We start from the raw sequence: 27,150 nt of genomic DNA, 5'->3' as shown, positions 1-27,150 counted from the left end.
AATTGTCAACGGGGCATCTGCGAAGTTTGTTAAGGATATCTCAGACTGTAAATTAAGCCTATTGGGTCTTGTGTTTATGGCCATGACCGCACTCTGTACTTCACAAGACAAGCTTGATGAAAAATCCAAAAGGAACTTTTTTTTCCTTTCTCTAACAGAAAGAAAGGGTTCAAATCAATTATGCATCACAATGTTTATTGCTGCTGTATCTTACATTTTAGCATGCAGTGTATTCAAACGTTTGACCACCGGCAGAACTTTTTCTGTTTTAAACTAGATAATAAACACTATCTAAATAATGTACACTTGCTATCTCTTAATGGGTGCAAATCTTTTTAAGACAAGAGCTCCTTCAATAATGTTGTTTGTCTCTCCAACACTTTTATATATTTTCGATTATTTTACGCATTAAATTATTCAATAAAATAGACTAGTTTTTGTAATCTGGTAATTTCTTTCAAGTTGTTCTCCATATTCCTCAGGAATTAGGGGGAGCTGACCAAAACTAAGCTAACAGAATTGTTAATACTAGATTGGATATTTTCATATGTGAAAATATTAATGATAACTGAAGGAAACCTGAGCCTCATCACAGGCACTCCGGTTTGTTTATTAGAGCACCACCACTACTGGAGTTACCAATATAGAGGGTATCAAGGGTGGGCAACACCGGTGTATTACGAGAGAAACTCTGTGATTTTTCTCAGAAATGAGTAACTACAGGAAGAATCAGTAATTCGGTGCCAAATTTTTATGGGAATTCCTTCTTTTCTAGGGAGTTTCACCAGGACATTAAGATTTCTAGAAGCAGATGACGACCCAGAGTGAAATATTCAATTCAATTGCAATAAAACGGAATATCTAGCAATTCTGATGGTCAATCATAATGAGTCCCAGAAGTAACTTTACTTATTTGCACCATTCTGTATTTTCCAACCAATTTATTTAGACAATTAGACCCTACTGCCAATGTCGCAATGTACAAAATGTAGTACAGCCTGCTCAAATACTGATACCACGAGCTGGGTTTTGGCTGGTCTGGTGTTACCACCTCATTCCGCAATCTACAGCTCAGAATGGGGATATTGCAGTAATGCTTCACATTTTTTTCTATTCTGAGATGCATAGTAATGGAATATTTCAGTTTGTTACCCACACAAATTTCAACGGGTATAACAGCTCAAGATTTGTAGGAAAAAGCGCAGAGTTGGTCAAACTTTGCTCTCGACATGTAACCATGATTCCGGGATGAGTCCAGATTGAGCCTTATCTAGGATATCCACAGCCCTCAAGATGTGGCACGTATCTCATATTGTAAATTACCTTAAAGTAGTCTGTCATACCCCCATGGTTTTCTCTTCTTAAGACCAAAATTGTTTGTCCTTGAGTAGATTCTCTTGCAGCCAAAATAACATAGGCCAGGCCTACAAAGCATCATGGAACTGTACAGCACAATTTACAGGTAAATCTCTGTTACAGACCAAACAAATTACATAAAGTGTCAATAAGTCAAATTCGTCACAGGTTGACAGTTTGCAGTTAGGCATGCATTTAATGTTATTTTGATTTTTTAAATTAAAACTATAATACTACACAAATGCAGTATTTGCAACTATTATTTTTTCAATAGCTAACATATTTTTTTATTTCTATAGCTGAAGATCGGGAGGAAGGTCAATTAATTTAGAAACGAGGGAAACAAAACGTCCTCTCTGCAGCTCGAAAGACTTGGGTGTAAAACCACATTAGAGGGAGAAACGTTCTTCATTACTTATTTATTTTTACTGCCCCTGCGGCAAATTTAGTTCTGTCAATTAAGACAGCCTTGAGCGGTGCGGTGCAAAGCCACCATGATTTGCCTAGCAATTCATATCTTCTGTCATGTAGTATCAAACATTCCTCTAAGCATTCTCTGTGTATCGGTCTATTCTCTTTCAGTCGTTTTAGTTTAGTGTTTTTTTTTCTTTAATGTGATAGCTTTGCCTGTTTTTATTTATTTGTTTCATTATTATGTTTTATTATTGTGCACTTGGATCGCAGCCCAGTTCCCTTTTAAAGTAATGGTTATGCTTTAAAATGTTTATGTAAACAAGTAATAAAGGAAATTCCGCTAATGTCCGTGCCTTCAAAGTTCCTGTTTTTATCCTCCCTGGTGGGACTCAAGGTCCCAGGGGGCACCAGGTCATCACTGACCTCAGCTGCAGATGGGGAGACGAGCCTTCACCAGCACACTCAGTGCCGTCTCTTGCCCCGCAGCAAAGCACAAGCCAAGGGCAGGCCTGTCTGCCCCCACCAGAGACCAGAGGAGGCTGGGCCTTGCCATCCCTCCTTGTCTTCCACCCCAGTACACGGCAGGGATGTAACACAGGCCCCTGCAGCCCCCGCGGTGCGGGGGGATCCTCACCCTCCAAGGGGCCCCGTCAGCACCGCACTTCTGCTGGGGAGCTCTAGATTGAGTCCAGAGGGGGCCCCTTCACGTACCCTGCACGGGGGCCCCCTCAAGGTTCGTTACGCCACTGGTACACGGTTGAAGAGTCTGGTCTTACGGCGCCACAATTTCATCCAAGTACTATTTTGATTATCTTGGCTTCTCAAACTTCCTCCGGTGCAAGAAAGCTCACATTCCATTTGTTAAGACAAAAAAACACTGGATGATTACAGGTAGTTTATTGCCATCAAATCACACTACCAACTATCGCTGCCAGATCGTCAGTCCCCCAGTCTCCAACACTATCAGCCAAGACATCACCATGGAGACCTAGAACTAACTTGCACGAGCTAGAATGCATGGCGAAGCAAGTCATTCAACACTATCCGAGGTGTGTTGACTGTCAAACATTAAGTTTTCACTGACTCAGTGGGAGATATTGTTTTTCTTTTTTGTTGTGTAGTCAGGGTGAACATGGGCAGAAAGAAACTTAAAGGTTGTGTGCCAGCATCTACTCCCCCAACAAAGACCACTTCAATTGACTGCATGCTAGAGAGTGATCAGCACTGAGATAGCCCACACAGAGAGGAGACTTTCGCTTAGGTTGGGTGGTGGCCCTGAGACAGTATACCCGCCCTTTCACCATTACAGGTCCAATTGGTAATGATGGTACAAAAGGGGGTGGTGATAAACGGAGCATCTGAATCAATCGAACACTCACACCCAGTCAAAGGATCTGGGTTTAATCCATCACCGTTCTTTAGCCCACTCTGCCACCCCAGTTCAGACATGGCTATATGCAAATCAGTCTGACCCTGTGCCTCATGGGAACAGTCCAGCCCGAACTGCCAAGCCCTGTCTTCCCTGGACCGGAAACAAGCTTCCGAGGACCGGTTTCTGGCATTCCAGCCGTCTTCAGCCCGGCTTGCTTGAATCCAGTGGCAAAGTGAGCAAGGGACTCACGTCTGAGCATACCCTGCCACACTTATGGCGGCCAAAAGCGGTACAAAAGGGGGTGGTGATGGACGGAGCATTTGCATCAATCAAACACTCACACCCAGTCAAAGGATCTGGGTTTAATCCATCACCTTTCTTTAGCCCACTCTGCCACCCCAGTTCAGACATGGCTATATGCAAATCAGTCTGACCCTGTGCCTCATGGGAACAGTCCAGCCCGAACTGCCAAGCCATGTCTTCCCTGGACCGGAAACAAGCTTCCGAGGACCGGTTTCTGGCATTCCAGCTGTCTTCAGCCCGGCTTGCTTGAATCCAGTGGCAAAGTGAGCAAGGGACTCACGTCTGAGCATACCCTGCCACACTTATGGCGGCCAAAAGCGGTACAAAAGGGGGTGGTGATGGACGGAGCATTTGCATCAATCAAACACTCACACCCAGTCAAAGGATCTGGGTTTAATCCATCACCTTTCTTTAGCCCACTCTGCCACCCCAGTTCAGACATGGCTATATGCAAATCAGTCTGACCCTGTGCCTCATGGGAACAGTCCAGCCCGAACTGCCAAGCCATGTCTTCCCTGGACCGGAAACAAGCTTCCGAGGACCGGTTTCAGGCATTCCAGCCGTCTTCAGCCCGGCTTGCTTGAATCCAGTGGCAAAGTGAGCAAGGGACTCACGTCTGAGCATACCCTGCCACACTTATGGCAGCCAAAAGCGGTACAAAAGGGGGTGGTGATGGACGGAGCATCTGAATCAATCAAACACTCACACCCAGTCAAAGGATCTGGGTTTAATCCATCACCGTTCTTTAGCCCACTCTGCCACCCCAGTTCAGACATGGCTATATGCAAATCAGTCTGACCCTGTGCCTCATGGGAACAGTCCATCCCGAACTGCCAAGCCATGTCTTCCCTGGACCGGAAACAAGCTTCCGAGGACAACAAACAAAGACAGTTTTGTTATTTGGTATGGGGCAATTTTAATGCTGAGCTAAAAGGGTGTGCATGCAAATCAAGAGCGTATATGGTGGGTCATGGAGTACCACAAGATGACAGGGGGACCAAGCTGAACACACATTTTATGATGCACGATTTAGTAGGCTTATTCGAGACTTTTCATGGGGAGGTTATCCCAAACCCAACTTTTTGAGAGACCGGTCGTGCCACAACTATCAATTATATATTTGCAAAAACTAATTTTATGCCATAATTTCTTAATGAGGAGGTTTTAGTAACTGAGTGAGTTAATCATATTGCATTCTGCACATCAGCTCAATTGGCAGTGAGCAGACTTCAACGTAAAATGTATGTGATCCCCAATACTTATTTTTCAACAGATGGCCTTAGCCTTAATTGGTGGCTGAAAACAAAATTGAAACCCTGACACTGTTATTTAAACTGAATCGGTGTCTGTTCCTCAGCTGGTTAACTGATGCTGGCAGCAATGAGATAATAAGTCACTATAGCAGTTTAACTCAATGTGTCAAACAGGCCTTACTGAAGCCTAACTGTCCAGACAAGGGGGCTCCTCGATAGCTCGAAGAGCATTGCTCAGTGACCAACCGCAGAATGAGGAAGGCACTATCCGTCTCCCAAAGGGTCAGGCCCAAGGTCTGGCAGGCATGCAGTGAATATAAAATTGCTAATACATTTAGAAAAGAGGAATTCTATAACAAAAAGACTGGGACTCTAGGAATTAGCAGCAGCAGAGAACAACAGCAATACAGTTTGAGACCTAATAAAGAAGATTAGATCCAGGAATACCTCTTAAAACCCCACCCTGCAGTGTAACCTCATATCCTCAGATAGGGTATCACATTTCACTGCTATATACAATTTTGAGGAAGACCTGGGCCTGGTACTTGCTCTACACAGAAGACTGCAGCAGTCCCCACCCTTTCTTATATCCCTTCAGGAAGTTGATCAAGCTATACATCAGAGCACAGGCAGGAAAGCACCTGGGCCAGATGGGTTCCCAATCGATCTCATAAAATGCATGCCTGATTTATGGGTGCCCCTGATCACAAACACTTTTAACAGTTGCCCTCCTTCCATCATCCTCTACTCCTGGACCTCCTCTACTATTGTTCCCTTCTTATAAAAGCGTGATCATTCGTCTCCCAAATGTTACGGACCCACTTAACTAGCACAATTAAAACCATCAGGAGAGCTGTTTACAATCATCTAGTTAAATGGGCAAGTGATAAGGGCATCTTTTCACGCTTTCTGGACACAGTGGAGCAATGTTTGAACTTGAGCTTGTTAATATACCCATGCTTGGCCTTCTCCTATCTACATGGCCTTCATGGATTTGTCCACCGTTTTTGACTCGGTAAATAGGACCAAGCTGTGGACAATGATAATTGGCCTAGGGGTGGAACACCCTTTAGTAAATCTTTTACACTCCTTACAGGAAGATTTAACTGCAAGAGTACATATGAGTACACATGGGGAATTGTCTCCTGAATTTTCTCTAAAATGGGGGGGTGCGTCAAGGCTGTATATTCGTACCCCTGCTTTTCATCCAGTATAAAAACTGTTCATCCACTTATTTGATCTCCAACCTAGTAGACACCCCAAGGATCGCAAGCATGCAGGTGCCCTTGATACTGTACGCTGTTGGCGCAGTCCTTTTAGCATGTACCCCTAATGCTTTAAGGTTACTGGTGTATTGGTTTGCCCTTTTTATGAGTAAGTTTTATTTAGAGACCAACTGTGGTAAGTCACACATTATGGCACGTGACCAATAAATCCAGGTTAACTAGTTTAATATCAACGGCCAGGTTCTCACCAGCATTGGAGATTTTTGTTATTTAGGCTTCATTTTTAGCTGTCGAGGAACTTCGCACTCTCAGCTAAATAGCTCCTGCCTTAAACTCAGTAGGTCAGAAGGCGCAGTACTCAATTAAACTAGATCTGGAAGCAGAGGGACTATTTCACCCTTGTTGGACGTGTACAACTCCCACTGCGTTTCGACAGCCATACATTGAGCCGGGATTTGGGGCCTTCATAACCGTATCTCTCTGGAGGTGAAGGAAAATAGCATTCTTCATAGAATTTTGCACCTACCACCATCTACTCCATGTTTCATCATCTGTTCTGTGCTCAAACAGGGATATATTGCAGACAAGGTCCAGGTGGCCTTGCTATTGCTGTGGGTCAGTATATGGACTAACCCAGCGGCATCTGGAGGATCTTCATTTTGGATTGCCTCAGCCTGGGAAAGAGTGCCTCTATTCCATGACTAAGTTATATCTGCAAATCAATAAACACCCTGGGGCTCCCCTCTGTTTAACGATCCCAGTAACATCAAAAGTTCAGCCAAATTAAAGGTTCAAGCTGACTTTTTTGATCACCGTGAAGCAATTAGAATGAAAGTTGAACTATCTAAAAGCACTGTGCTGACTCTTTTTAGATTTTATGCATCAGTGGAAACTGTTTTACACTTAACCTTAGATCTCTCTCAATGAATGAGATTGTTTTTATTTTGTTTTAGAGCAGGAACAATACGTTGGCTTTTGTATTTTTAAATTTTATGTAAGGCCAAGACGGTGACTTCCTGAGTTCTGCCGTCCGCTGTCTATCTAACAGCCTCAGCGGTGGTCCTTGTGCTTGAAATTCCTGCAAAAAGGGTGTTTGGACCCATGGGAGCTGCCCGAGTCAGATGAAACTGCTGGTGACTTGCTGTGGGCAACTGTAGAGCGAAGACGGCTCCCAAGACCCCAAGCCGAAGATGACACAAGATGGCGGTGGCATAACTCAACCAGAAGACTGACGGTGGGGGGAAGGCTGAAAGGATCGGTGCCAACTCATGATCATTTGGAGAGTTAGTGTACAAAGCGAGCAGGAGCTGGTGCTGTGTTCTTGCCCTAAAAATGCTCAGAAACATGCCTGGGTGTGCTTTTGTGTGATATCAAGTGCGGAAGCCTCTGAGGTGAGTCGTCCTGGCCAGGAAGTACGTGAGGCTCTTCCTCGCCCCAGCAGTGATGCCGTACCCATGAAGCCCAAGCCTATAAGCGGTGTTAGTGTGGAAGGAGGGTCAGGCTGACTTATGAATGCCCCTTACTCCAGGAGCATTGAGCAAAGCATGGCAAGAGGGCAGTTTGTTTCACTGGTTGTGGCGGCAGCAGTTGCAGCAAGCGAGAGGTGATGGGGTGGGTCTTTGAATGTGGGCGAATTGCTCAATCTTCGCCGACATGCCTGCAACGATGGATAGGATCGGAGACCTGAGGGGGCACCACAAGGGTGAGATGCTCTGATCAGAGAGCCCTGGTCATAGGGCCCCGGAAGAGTAACACATTGAAGGTGGACAGCCCTGTGGACCACTGGGCCTTGGGTGGCCGAATGGCACCTACTTAGTGGAACTTCCTCTGCAGGAAGACCATCATCTGCCTCAATGGCAGATTCAGCACAAGTGGAGTAGCGAGTTGCCTGGACATCAGGGTACAGCCATTGGTGCCATGCCCCCTGATAATTGTACAAGTTGTGATACGACACCAGGAGAGACAGTGGGCATCTTGGGGCTTGATGATGACTATCCCTCAGACCACCCCTACACATGATGGCTTCATAAAGGACATGCTTTCTAAATCCCCACCAAGGAAATTACTGGCAAGTGAAACTGGCCCTGAGCCCTCAGAGGCCACCCCCGTAGACTGTGAGGTGGAAGAAGCCCCGTCACTAGATCGCCTTTTTTGGCACACTGAGGTCAGACTTTGCAACCCCTAAACAGGAAATAGCGGTGGATGTTAAAGAACTCAGGAGAAGATTTGTGTGAATTGGAAAACAGGTTTGACTCCTTGAAACATGCTGGTGACCCCTGGGATGAAGAACTGGATGCTCATCGACGAGAACTCCTGGACCTCCAAGATAGGAATGCTGAACTCAGGTATCAACTGGAGGACGTTGTAAATAGGTCTAGGAGAGCCAACATACGTATCAAGTGGGTCACACTAAACACAGCTGCAAATTAACTTAAGGCTTATGTCCACAGGCTTTTTCATCATATAGCCCCGCTCTTGTGCCACAGGATATCATATTGGATTGCTCCCATTGGATGCATCAGGATATCCACATGAGCCTCCACTACTACACACAGAATTAAGCAATCATGAGAGCAGTACTGGACCACAATTTTATAGACTTCGAGGGTACTAAGGTATGGCTTAGCAGGTCCTGTTCCCCCATTACACTGCAAAGATGCTGTCAATTGAAGCCACTCACTGAATTTATGAAAAAGAAGGGAATCCGTTACTGTTGAGGCCACCCTTTTCACCACAACTTTGTATGGGACAACAAGACCCGCTCCACCCGTACCATGGAGGACGTAAAAGATCTGATAGACCTCGATGAAACTGCACCCGGAGACGATCAGGATGGCTGCACCGATAAAATAACAACTTCTACGAAACTAACACAGCACTCTTTTAGGTCAAAGCAGAAGAAGGCGACCAAGCGCCCTAAAGAAAAGATAGCACTGCTACGACAGCTCTAGAGAAAAGACATTTTGGGAGAGCCGACCAGTGAATATGGAATATATACTGGGCATGGGATGCAGGCAGCATCCTGAGGGGATGTGCGCCCGCAGAACATTTCCTTTTTGTCTACATGGGCTTGGGTGCCCAAATGCATTCTTGGAATTGAGATGTGCCTGTGGAACTGTGGGGCTCATGACCCCAGTGACTTGGTGGATTTTTCTCTTTGACGCTTGTGCCATGGACCCTGTTTGCTGTACCTCAGACGACCCAGAGAGGGGATCATTGAAAAGATTGAGTGAGGACTAGCTGTTCTTTTTTTTGTCCTTTTTTATTTCTCTAGATGTTCTAGATTACTTCTGCTATTTCTAACCTTATATTCTCCCTCCGTTCAGTGCACCCAGGGTAATGATGGGACAGTTGGGCACAGATTCCTTTATACTCACCTTAACTATTTCCTGACTACTGGTTAAGGTACTTAGCTATGATGTGCGGGGGTTTAATGTGCCAGCTAAAAGCCTGGTGCTCCTATCAATGCTGCATAAATCTAAATACGAATTCTGCCTGCTCCAGGAAACCCACCTGCTTAAGACAAATTGGCAACATTTGAGTTCGCACTGGTTTGATTGTTAGTATTTCTCAGAAGGGGTTTCGTAGAAGGCAGGGGTAGTGATCCTCAAAGCTACTCATTTTGCGAGTAGAGTCCTCCACACAGAGGCAGAAATCCTGGGATGCCTTAACCCTTCACATAGCCATAGGGTCTTACACTTTCATCCTCATCAACATTTATACCCCCAACAGCCACCAGGAATCCTGCACCCTGGAGGCCATAGGCCTGGTAATGAAGACCATGTATGCCGATGTCCTCTTGGGGGAGATTGTAATCTGGTGATGGACACATCATTAAATCGCTCAGTTCAAAGGGTGCGCCACACGAGCATGTTATCACCTCAAGGATATCGCCAACTGCTCACTCATGGTCTCATTGACATTTTGCATAAGCGCCACCCAAAGAGGTTCTACTCCTTTTTTTTCCAGTTCCCCAAATGTATGTGCAAATTGATCTCTTCCTAACTGCCTGCTCCCTAGAAGACTCCATAAGGGATATCGACAGCGGGGTAGCGGCACTCTCAGACCACTTGCCCCTACAAATTGAGCTGTGTGCCCAACCTTCCATGCAAGAGCCACAAGTGGTGATTAAATCTTAAACTTCTCATACATGCAACAGCAGTCACTGAGGCCATAAGAGTCTTCTTGGAGACTAATGATACCACGGATACGCCGGAGGCACTACTATGGGACACTTTAAGCGGTAATGCGAAGCCACTTTATCGCCATTGCTGCCCGTTATAACAGAGAGAAAAGGGCAAAGCGTACTGCCCTGGGGGGAGTCAGGGAGTTGGAGGGGCTGCATAAACAGTTTGGCACCCAACAGACGTGCCGCTAGCTCAAAATAGTAAGGAAAAAACTCAGGATGTTAGACATGGATAGGGCAGAATACCCCCTCTTGTGAAGCAAGCAAAAGTATTATGCAGGCGGTAACAAGGTTGGATGCTTACTGGCACATAGACTCAGAGCACAGGCAAACAATCAGAGGGTAGCGGAAATTGTAAACACACAGGGAGGCAGAGTAGTACAGGATGACCATATCGTGCAAACATTTTAATAATTCTATACGGACCTATCGGCGGAGGATTTGTCAGATGGAGAGGTAAGACATATCTAGATCAATCCTCAATGGAAAACTTGGATAGGCATTATGTCCTTAGCCTGGAGAATGATATCCATGCTCATGAGGTGTTGGCTGCGATCTCCCACCTTCAATCGGGTAAGGCCCCCGGTCAGGATGGCTATCCATCGGAATTTTACAAGCTTTTTGCTCCCACCCTAGCCCCTTTACTTACGCAGCTCTACAACTCATTCAGTGATGTCAGCTCCTTGACAGATACGATGAAGTTAGCCACAATTACAGTCGCACCCAAACCGGGCAAGGCCCTACCAAATGCTCTACCTATAGAACCATATCATTACTCAGTGTTGAAGCTAAGATTTTTACTACTATCCTCGTCACACGCTTGGCCTCCATGATGCAAGGCCTTATTGATACAGATCAGGTGGGTTTTATCCTGGAACTCAACTGCAGTGATAACTCAAAATGTCAGTACCACCTTGTGGATAAGGTACAGCATTTTACAATAACAGCACTTCTCTTTTCCATTGATGCTGAGAAAGTGTTTGATCGGGTGCACTATCCCTATCTTCAGGATGTTCTATGAACTTAGAGGACAGGGACACCACATCATACAATGGATATTGTGTGGTTATTTGAAGCCCAAGGCAGCAGTCTGGGTCACCTGTGTATTATCCCAGCCTTTCAATATTGAGTGGGGATTGAAGCAGGGATGTCCTCTGTCCCCACTCTTATTTACTCTGAATATGGATCCATTCACGGGGCGGGTGAAAGCAAACCCAAGGATCAATGACTTGACGATGGGTGGCAGGAACCACAAATTGGAATTACATGCCAAAGATGTAATGGTGACGCTATATGACCCGTTCCGCTCCTTACCGACTCTACTACAAGAACTGTATACCTTTGTGAAGGTGTTCGGCTTCAAAGATCAATGCCCAAAAATCACAACTACTAAACCTTTTGATCCTAGCTCCAGATTGGGAAACCCTGGGTTGCCTCTTCCCCTTCTCGTGGGCTACACAAGGAGTAGTCTATTTAGGCCTCCATATCCACTCCGGGATTAGACAGATGGCCATTGGTAAGTTTGGACACCTACTGGCAGACGAGCGCGGAACAGCAGAAATGGAAAGACCATACGCTGTCCTGGCTCAGGAGATTGGTGGCGGTCAAGATGGTACTCCTACCCAGGATACTCCATGTTATGCAAACCCTGCTGCTCCTCCTGCCCCCCACCTGTATTCAATAAACTGCAACACCTGTTGGAACAGTATATATGGGCAGGGGAAAGGAGCCATATCTCCGCCTGACATACCTGTCCCCTGTGGATGGTGGGCTGAGGCTTCCCTATCTTAAACTCTATTACCAGGCCGCGCAGCTCCGCTACTGGGTTGAGTGGGCTAGACCCTCTACCGAGAAGAACTGGTGCTTCGTCGACCAGGCCATCATTTTGATCCACATATGGAAAATCCCTTGGCCCCCCAGGTCCACCAACCAAATGTCTTCCCAGTGCTCTGGTCCACAGTGGGCACCTGGGACACAGCGCAACTCTCAAAGAGGCTATCCGCACGGGTTTCACCATTAACCCCAATATTGGGAAATCCAGACTTACCACCAGCATTCCACTGCACAGCCTACATAGCATAGCAACCTGCAAACTGTTAGACAATGGGTGATCTATTTACCTCCCTCAGCGTTTTGACAATACCTGACCATTCGCTATTGGGTTATGCAACCGTGGCTGCAACCACATGCAAGCAGACCTCTATTGCCATTCGAAAAATGCCTTAACACTAGACACTCAGATAATAGACTGCTGTTGGACATATACACATTTTTTAATGTGACACGGACAAAATCAGAAGCACAAATGAGATGTGAGAAAGAATGTGAATGGCAATTCACACCAAAAATTGTTAGATATCCAGAAGCAAGCAAACACAGCGGTACACAGCACCACAGGAAACGGGACTCTACCCAAACTGGTACACTACTGGTATTACACGACTGAACTCACTGCACACTGGAAGTGGAGGGTAGACCCCACATTTTGGAGGGGGTGCTGGGACATGGGACGTTAAAGCGCAATTGCACCAGGATACAAGCTTATTGGCAGGGTGTATTAGACACAGAAGATGAAATGTTTAACACTCCTCTCCCTAGGTTTCCAAGCTACGTGATTTTGGGTTTCCCAAATGCCCTGAGGTGAGGAGATGTGGGATAGCACTAGCCCTATGTGCAGCTAAGCAAACTCTCCTCAGTACAGAGGGCACTGATAGAGTACCACATCACACAGACTGGCTTCACAAACTGTGGGATCTGCTGGGCATGGAACAGCTTAGAGCAGTCTCAGAGAACCAGTTACCACAGTTTGACAAAACATGGGGACCCTGTATTAGATACCTGGGTAAGGAATTGAGGGACCCCACCTACCTACGCATATTACTCCTGCTACCGGTAGATCTGACTCCCATTCAATAATCCCCACACAATCGAAATTTCTCATGTACAATCAGACATCACTATCTTTCAGACAGGATACCATGACCCTCCCCATAGATGTCAATAAGCTCCTCAGCTACCCTCACCCTCACTCTCACTGTCCCCTCACCCCGATCGTCTTCTCACTCTTCGGAGTTTCCTCATCTTTCTCTCTGTCTTTATTTCTATTTCTTCTCCCTCGCCGGCCGTTGGATGTAGGTGAGGTAATCTATATTGTTTATAATTTTCATATATATAAAATCAATAGGACATGGTTTAAAAATAAAATGTATCAAATATAGAGATGAATGACATATCACTATGTCCATGTGACAACAAATCTGAACAGTCACTATTGCACTTTATCTTTTTCTGCTGTTTCTATAAATTTTCTCGATAGCACTTTCTGAAGCCCCTATTAATAAAGTTAGGGAACCGTCAGGGTAGAGAAGCCCTTTTTCACCTGCAATTACTGAGCACTTTGATATATGTTCTATAATGCCTTTTTTTTTATCTGCTATCAGAACCAGAAAATCTATGGACGTGCGTTTATGATGAGGAAAAAAATGATATGAAATAGAAGTGTTTTATTGTGTGTGTTTTTACTGCCAAATAATTTTACAATGTGTTATTTATACTGTTTTATGTACCAATTTTGTGTTTTCTTTTATGACCTTATTTAGATCGAATGACGATTATTTGACTGATTGAGTAATCAAATCACCAATGGATCAAGCATATTTGTTTACACTAAAAAGAGTTAGAGGGAAACAAAACATTCTCTCAGCAGCTCGAAAGACTTGGGAGTAAAACCACAGTAGAGAGAGAAACGTTCTTCATTAAATATTCATTTTAACTACCCCTGCGGCAAATTTAGTTCTGAAAATTAAGACAGCCTTGAGCGGTGAGGTGCAAAGCCACCACCATTTCCCTAGCAATCCTCGTCTTTATTCATGTAGTATCAATTGTTTCTCTAAGCATCCTGTGTGTATCAGTCTATTCTCTTTCAGTCGTTTTATCGTAGCGGATTGTTTCTTTAATGAGATCGCTTTGCCTGTTTTTATTAATTTGCTTTAATTATATGTTTTAATTTTGGGCACTTGGATCGGAGCTCAGCTCCTTTTAAAGTAATGGTTATGCTTTATAATGTTTTAATGTAAAAAATGTATAAAGGAAATTCTGCTATTTGTCAATAACAAACGTGAATCTTATTAGGGGTATGGGCAAAGAATTTCCGGAATAGTAAAATAGGGACCTAACCTCAACTTTCTTCAGTGCCTTAATGTCAGAGTCTATCCACGGAAATCCCAATATGGACAAGCAGTCCCTGGTCAGAGCAAAGCATGGATTTCATGTGAAACCCTTTTTCATAGCTCCTTAACCGCCTGTACCCTCTAGCTACAGGCATTTACCAGAAGATACAACATTAAATATGATGTTTGGGGTGGCCACATCAACACTGAATGTTGCTGTTCTCATTTGGAGACACTGGGCCTGATCCACAAAAATATTTAGATAAATATGGTCGAAGACTTACATCTCCACTTAGATGTACTTTTCGTTTTTTTACACTTTGCAAACATTCCCAGAGGTACACCTCAAAGCTGCACGAGACACATCAGGTGACATCTTCCACAGGCTCATATTCCCCATCTGTGACATCTATACAGTGCCCTATTCAAATGAACATTTTGTGTCTCTCCTTCATCCTCCCCCCCTCCTCAAAATCCATGGTTAATAAGCCGCCCATCATATCCTCGAGGAGAATTATGCCAACCGTGGGCATTTGAAAATGTGACTATTTCCAGGGTTGGTGAGTCTAAAAGTAGTGTGTGAATGTCCCAATTGTTCATGTTTTTCGGGATTCCCAAACTTACACAAACTATGTCTTGGAACATTCACTTTCTACACCCTGTGTGGGTTTTCCTGCTGCAGATTTCTCTATCATGGCAGACAAATCCGTATCAATAAATCAATGTATGCCTGCCATGAATCCTTTTGTGAATTCCTGGCAGGCACACATGGAGGTATTTTTAACATGCACCTATATTTACAGCCCTGAATACATTATGATAGGACCATTTGTTTTCACGTTCAGCTGCTTCATGAGTGCAGTAGTGTGAGCCACTAACAAAAGCCGAGTTGGAGGCATCAAGTGCTAATACAGTGTTGGCAAACTACAAAACCCTTCAAAATGTAATTTTGCACTCATTGGCCAGTTCAAAGTAACATTCAAATGCATTCAAAAGCCTAATATTGTATCAATCTGTTACGGTAAATGTTTTATGGCACGGATCAGTGAGTGTAAAGACTGTTTTAGACATGTTGGATTCAAGTGACCACAAAATTGCATAGCAGAGATGCATAGTTCACAAAATGGATTGCTTGCTTTCTCCAGGAAACTGCACCAGACGATTTCATGAACATGTCTAAGCCAGAGAATTAATTTCCATACTAAGTGCACACAAAATCGATTTCGTGAAGCAAGAATTCAAGGCAATGCTCTGATAACTGTTCTCTACTCTCACAGAATTGTGACCTATAAAAAAAAAGTATGGGTGTTATGTGCTATGAAATGCGCTCTGCTGAGTGAGTTATTCGCACAAATACAATTAAATGAAATGATGCCCTAAGATAAATCATACCCTTTGGGCACAAACTCTGTTGGATAACTGTTATGGCACTTAGAATCCTGACTCAGCCGCAGAGCCATAACACACAAAATGCTCTGATTGATTGATTGATTGATGTCAGTCCATACTTTTTCCTGAATATTTTCAAACCAATTTCCTTTCAAATACACATTAAATATACAACACTAATTCTAAAACACCATTAGAAAGTAAAGAATAATTTCCAGATGAGTCAATATATTTTTGTTCTTTAATATTGTACTTCGTTTCTGGCTTCTATCTCATCACAATGTTTAAATTGTCCCTTGTCTTATTTTATATTTTTGCGGAACTGTTTTTCATTATTTTTGTTGCTGTCTTCGTTTACTGGCATCTCTGGCAGTGTAAACCCATGAGTTTGGCAATGTTGCCACCACTAAAGCCAAGGAAATCATGATTGGAGAATTTTAATAGCAAGCTACTGTTCATGAATTGCTAAGCTGAGCTTTACTTAATAACCAAATTAGGTGTATTTTAAGAATGTGTTTTAAATAAGTAAATGTGATTCTTATTAACAATTGTTATTATTTATTGTAATGTTTCTATTTGCAGAGCACTGCCTACGCAGAGGTATTTAGTGGTGTTAGAAACACTAAGGTAGGAGCACAGAAAGAAGATGCTAACAAAAACTTGAAAAGATGAATTTTAGAAAAATTGTTAAAGGGATAAAAGTCAAAGAACACATGTATCTGTACAGGCAGATCATTTCACAGCTTGGTATGAAGGACCCCATAGAACTACCTGCCACAACCCTCCTAGAGACCATAGGAACTTCCAAAGGAGCACAGGTTATAGATTGTAGTTTCTGACTGGCACAAACTGTAACAACAGATTGGAAAGATTTTGCTTAACCATAATTAATTGTTCATCAAACTAATAAAATGTGCTAATTTGATTAGTTGTGTGTTGCAACAGAATATGCCTGTTTACTGTAATTCATTTTGTCATAGGTCTGTTACTTCCTGTTGCTATTCCACATTTTGTGAGGTGAAAAGGGGAATAATTTCATCAATTTGAGCCAGTGGCATTTAAATTAACATCAACATTTTTTTCAAAGGTTTACAAATGTCAATTTTCTTTCAAGATGTATATTGATTCATAAGTTTTCGGAGCTTAACAGCACGATATCAGTACATTTCCCAATTCATACCTTATGTTGTTTGTTATTAAACTCGTTTTATACAATATTGTATCTTAATGCCTGGAATGGAGAAGTAAAAGAAAATACGGAATGAGTTTGGCTGTGTTGCTCTAGTTGGTTGTGCGTCAGAATAGAATTAACTGAAATATTGTTCAATTGGGTATCGATGATCTATTAATGACTCAAATGGAGTGATATTTTTTATATGATATTTAGGACACAATATTTCTGTCAGACATTATTTTATTTACAATATCCTGATCATCCCAGCCAGTCTTTTCTTCTAACGTCCTCAATATTGTAACTTTTATGTATATTTTATCTTTTGGAAAAAAATTATCTATAAAAACACACATTTCAGGGTTCCATTCTTGATAAGTCATAAAGACCTTGTGATTGCCTTTAGTTTAACCACTTCCACTCCTGCATATATCTCACATTCACTTTCAAAACAATTCAGGTCAATGCATCCCAGGTTATATGAACGACGTTTCTCTTATGAACATCATTTTCCAAATATGCATACACAATCTCTTAGACCTATGATTTTTTTTCAAATTCTCTTGTATGCTTTTTACATTTATTTAACAAACCACACAATGTACAACACTATGTAATGTTATGTCAATTTGTATGGCGCAGCTTATCGCCCCTGAGTGTATCCAGGCACTGGACTACAATATACTTCACATGATTTATCTTATTACAAATTAATTGTATCTATGGACACCTTTTCAATTAACTCTCCCTGGCCATTAGTTCTCTCTTCTCTTCAATTTTACATTAATAGCAAAATGTTGCTCTTTTCTGTAAAACGGCTGTTACCAAACCTCTCCCAAAACAGATCTGCATACCCTTTGCAAAATTCTATTTATTGTCACATGTGCCTTTTTCATTATATTTTCAAGATCACAGGTTCATTATATATCCTGGTTTTCCCCTATCTTTCATCATCTATTATGCCCTAGGACTGTTTTCAGTCCAGGAAATATAACTACAATTGCACTCCTTTCAAGATATGTAAATCTTCTTATACTGTGTTGGATGTGACCCAGCCTTTCGCCTGCCTGATAAGGGCCCAACCCCATTTCCTCAATACTCATTGTAAGATCAGCATCAATGTCCCTCCAATTGGGTTATTCTTGAATCTTCTGCCACCTTTCATAATTGTATTATATACATCTTCACTGTAGTTGTTTGTACACACTGAATTTCAGGCTCTGTCTTTGGCAGTTTTAAATCTATTATTGTATCTTGTGTCATTTCAGTGTTCTTGATAAGTTCTTTACATTCATTAGTATCACTTTTCTGAAATTCGCAGGACTAATATTCAGGCATCTTTCTTTTCTCTTCATGCTACAGCTGTTGACTATATAAACTCTTCTGGTAATTAAACATGCATTTAGGGTTCCTATTACATTCCTTCAATGATTCCATAAATTCTACTTGCTATGCCAAATCCAGATTTGTGACTTACTGTCACCATCTTAATATGTCAACATGGAAATATGTGTGACTTACTGTCACCATCTTAATATGTCAACGTGGAAATATTTTCCTTCCCTCCCATATATTGCCTTATTGACTTTTACCTATCACTTCTGTTTTGAGATTTTCTATGTCAATCCCCTGAAATCTATAAGTTTTATTATCAGTAGTGTAATATCCTTTATCAGTTGTCACAGCCAGCTGTCACCTATAAATAGAAAACACTGAATAAACGGGTGCTACTACTACTTTTTTATAAAAAGTACTGCTGCAAAAGTTGTCTGCCCTTTCTATGCTTAATTGAGTCTTTACTCTAAGATATGCACACTCAAACTTTTTTTTCTAATCTCACCTAGCTACATTTGCTCCAAGACTGCCGCCATGTTTGATATAATTGTATTTACATTGTTTACACATGTACAACTTCTAAGCCCCAATACTTGATTGCACTACCATCTATCTTTGTGCCGTCATCTGATATGTCATTTAGCAAATCAAGTCATTTTTTCCTTCCAACTATCCTTTCTTTTTTTTGTCAAGTTTTGTTATATTGTTTTACTTGTGACAAAGCTTTGGAATACAGCTTGAATTGTTCCTGTCCCTTTATGTAACGCAATGAAATATGCCTGAAAATATGTAATTATTATTTCTACTCTTTCATTTGTAATCATTTTGCACTTCCTGGTTGCTTTTATACCATTTTTTAAAATTGTGCATACAGATTTGGATGATGTTGAACATTTAATATGAACTTTGAAACATAATTAAACAATATTAAATGTTTCCACCCCATTTACTTTACTTTCCAACATAGTTCTCTCACGAATGCAATATGTTAACAATGTTAAGTTCACATTCTTCTACTACTAAGATACAAGCAGATATTTCAATACAGAAAGGAAAACGTTCCTATCTCACTAGAGACCTACTAATTCGAGAACATGGATCATGATACAATTTTTCATTTCTGCCATTTCAAGATCATGTAAACTCTTGAAAAAGTTCAATAACTTAAGTTTAGAAACGCATATTGTACCATTGTTTGCTCTTGAATCAAATTATATAGTGTAGTTAATATACAGTAGCACAACTGAATAACACATGATACCTTGAAAGAAGACACCAACAAAGCATTCCACTTGCTCTACTAATAACCACTATTGTAGTATGTCATAATATCCCTCGACATTTCTTTAAAAGTAAATACCATGTATTAACCATCTGCTGACGATTCTTCTGCACAAACCAAATTTGACACTGATCTGAGGTAGAAATATTGGAACCATTAGGGAGAGTCACCATCGGACTTTCAAAAAGTGCAGCAAGTTCGTACTAATGAGTGTGTGTTCCATAAATATTCCACAAAGCAATAAAACAAGAATGGATCATATACTTGAAAATATCCAAATGTACAAAAAATAGAAATTGTTGTTTTCCAGGTACTTGTTTTATTTGCCATTTTTTAAATTGTTTTCTTAATTATTTTTTTGTCGTCAGGCATACACTAGACTTGCAAATGGAAAAGTCAGAGAGAGCATGCAAAACTGACTAGTGAAACACGAAGTGTTTATAGAATCGTTTGGGTGACATATTTACATATGGGTGTTAATTTTGCGCTACAAAAACAGGCCAATATCTTTAATAGGTTTTATCATAACTTTGAGGGTTATCTCAGAAATTTCCAATCCTGTTTCTGCTTGTATCTTCTATCTCAAATTTACAATTGAATAATCCAGATGTGGGTAGTCCTGTCAGTCTGGGAAAGTACAATAGCAACCTTCATTATAACAAATGAAGTGAGGGGGGAGAAACAACTATTCTTAAACAAATCATGATCCATAAAAATATATCACTTTATTTAATTCCTCTAATTTACAATACCTGAGTTGGTTTCTTGTGCATGTCTAAGAGTTGACTTAACTGAGTGAACAATTGCCTTATGCACATGTATGTGCTTCAATCTGGATTTGTCAGCTTTAGAATTAAAATTTGCAGCAGAGTATCAGCAAAGGTAATTTCCTCCTGTTGGACTTGGCCCTTTTTGCAGGGCCATCCCTAAACTTTTTGCCCTTCTCCTAGCCGTTTATCTGACATAGTGTTGGTGGTTCTAGGACTCTGGGCACATTAGCACTGCTGTCCAGTGTAAAGTTTGTGTGCTCTCGATGTTAAAAATGGTAAGACTGGTCTACACCAGTTTGGCCTATTTAATTTACCTATCAGTACCTTGTAAAGTGGTGTCTCAGATACCCAGGGCTGGTGAATTAAATTCTACCGGTGGGTTTGCAGCGCTGATTGCACCACCCACCAAAGTAGCCTTGCAAATCTATCTCAGGCCTCTGCCATTGCAGGACCTGTGCGCGCAGTGTGACTGCTGCTGTGACATGGCACCTAAAGTGTGTGCCATGTCTGTGACCCCCCTTTTACTACATAACTTTCTGAAAGACATTGGGAGAGAGGAATATTTCACGAACCCCTTGGATATTTCAGAAATCTCACGAAAAGATTTTAAAAAGGAGTGTTTAGCCCTCTTAGAATCTCACCGGGTTGCTGTGGAGACCTTAAAACCTTCTGTTCAGCAGCACCAATTGGTTTTAGCAACTTTTAAGATTCAGCCCTATTTGATTTATGTAAATAACAATTATGAGCGTTTTTTATTGTCACGCTTCAGATTCAATATCTTCCACAGATTGGTTAGCTTTCCTACGCTTAACAACTGGACGCAGGATCTACTATGTTGTCCCTGTGATAATGTCTCTCCCCAGAGTACCATTCATGTATTTTTATTTTGTAAACTATATCATGAAATGAGGAAAATTGTCCTATTGCCATTCTTAAGAGTTTTAGGATTTCGTCATTGCCGTGCGGCGATGATTAGCATGCAAATGTTAGACAATCATGTATCTGTAGCGACAACAGCTTTGTACCTAAGGAATGTGATGATCATTAGGAAACGTATGATTTCATAACTGCACTTTACAAATGCTTTTATAACTGTAACTGCACTTTAAAAATGTAATTGTCTTTGTGAATCCAATGAATTACTGTATTTTTAATAATTCTCTTTTTAACTTGTATATCTGTAATTTACCTGTACTTTTATGATTGCACACAACAATCTAATAAAGATATTTTGAATTGAATACATATCAGTCACCCTAAGGTAGGCCCTAGCTAGTCCTATGGGCAGGGTGCGTTTCAGGTAAAAGATAGATCATGTACCTTAAGTGTGTGACATGTCCTGGTAGTGACAAACATCCATTTCGGTTTCTTACTACTGTGGGGCTGCCGTCCCGTAGGAATGCATTGGGGATTCCCTGATAAGTGTTTCAGTGGTACTTCCTGATATGAGATGCGCAGCGTGGTCAAGTTTAGCATGGTTGGAATAGTAATAATAAATTCTGTTGGATTTGGCCCTTTTTGCAGGGTCATCCCTAAACGTTTTGCCTTTCTCCTAGCCTTTTTTCTGACATGGTATTGGTGGTTCTAGGACTTTGGGCACTTAAGCACTGCTGTCCATCGTAAAGTGCATGTGCTCTCTATGTTAAAAATGGTAAGACTGGTCTACACCTGTTTGGCCTATTTAATTTACCTCTCAGTCCCTTGTAAAGTGGTGTCTCAGATACCCAGGGCTGGTGAATTAAATGTTACTGGTGGGCTTGCAGTGCTGATTGCGCCACCCACCTAAGTAGCCTTGCAAACCTATCTGAGGCCTCTGCCATTGCAGGGCTTGTGCGCATATTGTGACTGCCGCACCCCCTTTAAAGTGTCTGTGTAGTACTGGGAAATCGCCCTCAAATTATTAGCTTTGAAATAGTTTTGAGGGATGGTTTATAAATACTACATATCTTATTTCAAAACAAAATGGGATTATTTATATATGAATTTAATTATTTATTTATGTATTTATTGAAGTGTTTCATTAAGTATTACATGTGGCCTTTTGGCATAGTCATAGCAAAAAATGAATGAATCAAGGAATAAATCAATGAATATAACTGGAATGTGTACACTAATCCTAACTGGTACCAGTACATTGGTTAATAATTTAGCACGTTGCCCAAAAAATAGATGGGTTTTTATCACCAAATCAAAAAATTACATTCAGTTTGTGGATTTTCCTAGTCCATGAAATACTTTTCTCCCGCCAAAAGATATTTACAAATTCTGGCCCAGGGCGAAATGTCTTAGTTATTTGAACATAAAACTAAATATTGGCTGTATAATAGGAAGAGAGAATCTACATACGTGTTTGAGTGTAACAACCATCATTTTTATCACCAGTTAGTTATTGGTCGTGCTTGTACGTTTACTCATTTTTCCACTTTTCTCTGAGCCCATGTTCATTTCTCTGCCCTTTGTTCCTTTAAGTTTCTTTCAAAATGCTTTTTAAATGGGCACATTTTGCACAAATGTCTTTGTTGTTGAATGTGCCTCTGGAACATGCCTAAGCCAAATGGCCACGACCAATTCCATGGAAGAGAAGCTTTTTAAAAAGAAGAGATATATGGATAATGTATACCCTGTATCTCACCCCCACTAGTACCTGCACAAAACGTCACTATCTGTGGCCTGGACATACACAGACATACATGACTTTCTCCTTCGCATCTTTCTAATGTGGCCACTTCCTCCATTCAAGGAACAATTACTCATTAAACAACTTTGCACCGAATGTGGTACAAAAACTATTTTAATACTACAAAGATGGCTTCTTTTTGCAACAGATAGCCAAAGCTCACTGCACCCGCGTGTTGGAGCCAGAAGCGTGTCACGTAGTGTAACCCGTGGTTGAATAGTAAACAAACCAGCTCTGTGCATCACCGCCTACCTATGCTCTCCCAGGAATATGTTATCTTTGAATAACAGCTGACGTGCAGCATCGATCCCGGGGAGAGAGTCTGACCAGTAAGACACTTTGACAGCCCAATCAGCGGATGCCTTCGCATTGTATAATCACCTCAGCTGAGGATGCACACAGGTTCAGCGCGCGCCTTGTTTTATGAAATATGCACTGGGGTGAGGTGAGGAAGAGGAACTACCATCCCCGTGATGCCATCTTACCTCCTCCATTCTTGTAACAGAGATAAGGAAACCTCCACACATTTCCGAGTCCTATAATCTCCCCGGCCACGGACAGCACAAATTCCACCTTGTTGTTCCAGTGGCCCCTCTGGTTCAGTTGCTTGTCGTTGCTGTGGACCAGGTTGGTGTTGGACGCTTCCGGGTCCAGAGCATCTTCGGGCTTGCCATTAATTACCGGGATAGTCTTTTCAGCTGTCATGATGACTCCCTTTCAGCCTAGGAGAAATGAAACGAATCTTCAAAGAGCTTTCATTTTATTCGAATCGCTTGCTTCCCCTTTAAAGGCAGCTACATAAAAATGCGTGCCACTGAATACACTCGGAACGCTCAGCCGGCTAATTAAAACTTTCAAATCATAGTTCAGGGGCTGGCAGCTAATGAAATCACAGCTTCATATGGTAAAGATGTGGTTGCGCGCTAAGCTGGTTTTGAGAGTCCAATATGCGTTTCCTACCATCCCATTATTGTTACACATGCAAAAAAAACAACCTGTGAGCCCACTAGTCACCGAATATTACAAGCAAAAGAACACACACAGTCCGGAAGCCAGCATTGATCTCAGCACAGCATTCTGTATCTTCCACTTAAAGAGACAATTAGGCAGATGGAAACAAGAGTATGCCCTTCCCACCCCCCACACCCCCTCCGCCCCCCAAAATCAGAGGAAAGCGTCCCGCTACTCACCAGTAAGTGCTGTTGTGACTGGTGGAGTGAGTAATGTCTCCCCGTCTTGCAGCAGCAAAAAAATCGATGCCGCGCCGATTAGTTAAGGGTTGAGAGTGAGGTAATTACGCACAGAGATGTATTTATGTTTTTCTGAGAGGATTTCGGGTCTTTCGGTCCTTGGTTGTGGCGACGCTCCTTTCCTTGCTACCCACGCAGTGGATAATTTGCAAATGTTCTGCTTTTTGCCTGAGTGATCTGATAACAACCTGCCTCCTCCTACTCCCCCTGCGTCTTCCCCCTACCCCCTCCCTTATTCTCACAGTCTATTTCTCCTACTCTCTCCTTCCCTCTTTCTCCGTGGATCAAAGCCAGCCCTGTGTCGAGCGTCGAAGCGCCACGCAGCCTTTCAATTGCCCATGAAATGAAGCTGTGGATCAGATGGCTTTTCACTGGGGAGCACCAGTCAAGACCTACCCCTACAAATCACATCCTGGGCGGATATTGCTCGCCTCTCGCTGCTCGAGGGGATACAAAGAGCGGTGGAGCCGTGGCACTAAAAGCCGTAAAAGCAATATCTCAAGATTTCAAGCGCCCTGCCGCTGAAAAGGTTCAAATCCGTCTAAAATAAAGAAAACGATGGTGTGCCGCATCTTGCAAAGACATGGACACAAAACCGACAACGAATGAACCAGCATCCGTTTTTGTTTCTGAGCATATGTTGTGATGAAGTGTGCGTGTAAGTATGCACGGGACCACGGTAGAGTAGGCGCTATCAGCTCTCAGAATTAAAGCAGGGTGATGATAGGCAATTAGAAGACGCACGTGCACATCACGCCTCTTCATTTCAGAACTGTTTACGTTGTGTGAATAATGCACTATTGTCTCGTGGGCTAGCTACTCTTGCAAAATATATGAGAAAGTACACGGTTGGTACCTTTTCCACCGAAGAACCTTATTATACCACTCAACCTCCCTCAAGAGTTTCAGACATCTATTTGAAAAACTCATGTTTGTGTCTTGTTCGAGAGGTCGTTCAGAAGTGGCAGAATGAAGTGACCTGGTTGTTCGAGCATTTACCCAGTCTGATTCTTTGGACGTGCCCTATGTACACTGCCTGTCTTGAAAGACCACCTGGTGTGGCCCTTGGCACTGTCCAATGAGAATTGGCTGTTGCCTTTGCTCAAGCTCTCAGGACAGTCTATTTGCCTCCAGAGCCTACAGGGCCCGGCGGGTAAGGTGTGACCTCAACTAGATGTAAACAAAATCACAAAAAGCATACAAAGGACAGTACCCAGCGTATGATTGACAAATCTGGTACAGATTTTTCCAGAGGTTAAATTTGGTTTAGTAAAACTCTCACGAGAATTTGAATTAGAAACACACATTTCGATAGCTTTCTGCAAGCTTTCCCACACCAATGATGTCCTTATCAAATCCGTTTTAAAGTTTGCAATATGAACCTTAAATGTGTTGTATATTTACCTAAATCGCTTTCTTAAAGGTAAGTTGTGTTTAAAGTAGCTGATAACCCATTAACATTTTCTGCTTAGAACCTCAGAAACATGATGTTAAAATTCCTATGAAAAACCTAAAATCCCCTAAATTTCCAAAACATACCTCACACACCCACCATTCATTGCCTGTGGACCCAAACACGATTTCACTGATAACATCTCACATTACATCATCAGTAATATCATTTACATCTCAAATCACACCATTGAATATATCACCGATGAGATCTCAACCAATGATATCATTAGCTCCACCATCCAGTCAAAAACAGAATACCACACATGTCAGATGAAGAGTGCATCCATGGTTCACAAGAAACAAATAACAAACCAGACGCAAAACATAACAACCTGTCAACACTGCAACAATGCACACATAGCATCTGACCAAACATCACATCATTTATATACAAACACACACACACACACACACACACTCCCACACACCCACACACATGCACCTTTCAATTAAACTGAAAGCAAATTTAGCTTACTACCATTACAACATATACTCCCTGTTAACTCAAGCAATACAAGGAAACTGTACAGAAACATCAGACAACATTGTACTCTACTTCCTAAAGTTACCCGAAGGTCACAAAGATACTCCACAAAATCACTCTCTCAATGAACAGCTGAGTGTATTACCATAACTGTGCTAGCCACATAAGAGAAAGAAAAGGTAATAACCCTCCCCATATCAGTCTGCTGGGTCTTGTGTGTAATACAGAGCTGGACTAAGTTCCAAGAATACTCACTAGTTGCACCCCTCTAAAGTCACTGAACAACCAGAAGAGGTACTGTTCTTCCCATTACCCCTGCACTGTGCCCACTCCAGTATAGCATGCATTCTTCTATCACCTGTATTTCTCGTAATAAACAGCCAATGTGCGTTGTGGTTATAGTGGTCATTGTTGGCTGCAGTTTTATTACAAATACATGCATATACTTTCGTCATAATTTTAGGACCCCTGGCCATAAATAAAAATGTCGAACTGTCATTCTTTGTTTGTAATAAATCATATACTCTGCTTGTCATAACACATTGCTTGTTGTAAATCATTTGTACATCATAAATTCGTAAGTCACACCGACAGTTCATTGTTCAGTTTGTTCTTTTGCATTCTCATATCCTTTCGTGCCACTTCTGGGTCATAAAATTGTCCTGTTGGTTTCCACACTCCTTGCGTGTGGGTGGTAGCTTCTCCCCTGAGTTAGGTCTCAACTCGCTACCATGTTAGATTTATTTGTGCCCTGCCGTCCAGCGGGGTCTGGGCTGCGAGTGTCACCTCCGTTTGCTGTGAAAGGGTAAATGTACCTTCAAGGGGTTTGTTTTACAGTCAATTTGAATTATTCATAGAAATAAATTTCAGGCCAAGCGAATAGTTGCCTTTTCTCATTAGTAGTTTACAATAATTGATATCACAATTTAATTATTTCATGCATTGAGTCACAGTCACAATAATCAACATTAATTGTCATGCAGGACAAGGGGCCTGCATAGAAATCAGAACAAACACGGGTGTATATAGAAAAAGTATTCACTTTATGTATTTTCAAA

General features: G+C 42.0%; 1 protein-coding gene across 1 annotated transcript in view; it reads right to left on the bottom strand.

Annotated features, from left to right (window-relative positions):
- The window catches only part of SLC6A11 (solute carrier family 6 member 11), a 763,151-nt gene extending 738,880 nt beyond the window's left edge, over positions 1-24,271 (bottom strand). Inside the window, exons 1-2 of the mRNA XM_078661403.1 lie at positions 24,094-24,271; positions 23,389-23,625 (exon numbers count right to left, since the gene is read on the bottom strand). Of these exons, the coding sequence (XP_078517529.1) occupies positions 23,389-23,608 (220 nt within the window). The 5' untranslated portion in view covers positions 23,609-23,625; positions 24,094-24,271. The remainder of the gene's footprint in view (positions 1-23,388; positions 23,626-24,093) is intronic.
- Between the last annotated feature and the right edge of the window lie 2,879 nt (positions 24,272-27,150).

The sequence above is a fragment of the Lissotriton helveticus genome, chromosome 9 (genome assembly GCF_964261635.1).
Source record: "Lissotriton helveticus chromosome 9, aLisHel1.1, whole genome shotgun sequence".
Classification (NCBI taxonomy): domain Eukaryota; kingdom Metazoa; phylum Chordata; class Amphibia; order Caudata; family Salamandridae; genus Lissotriton; species Lissotriton helveticus.
This window is presented reverse-complemented; position numbering and strand designations above follow the sequence as displayed.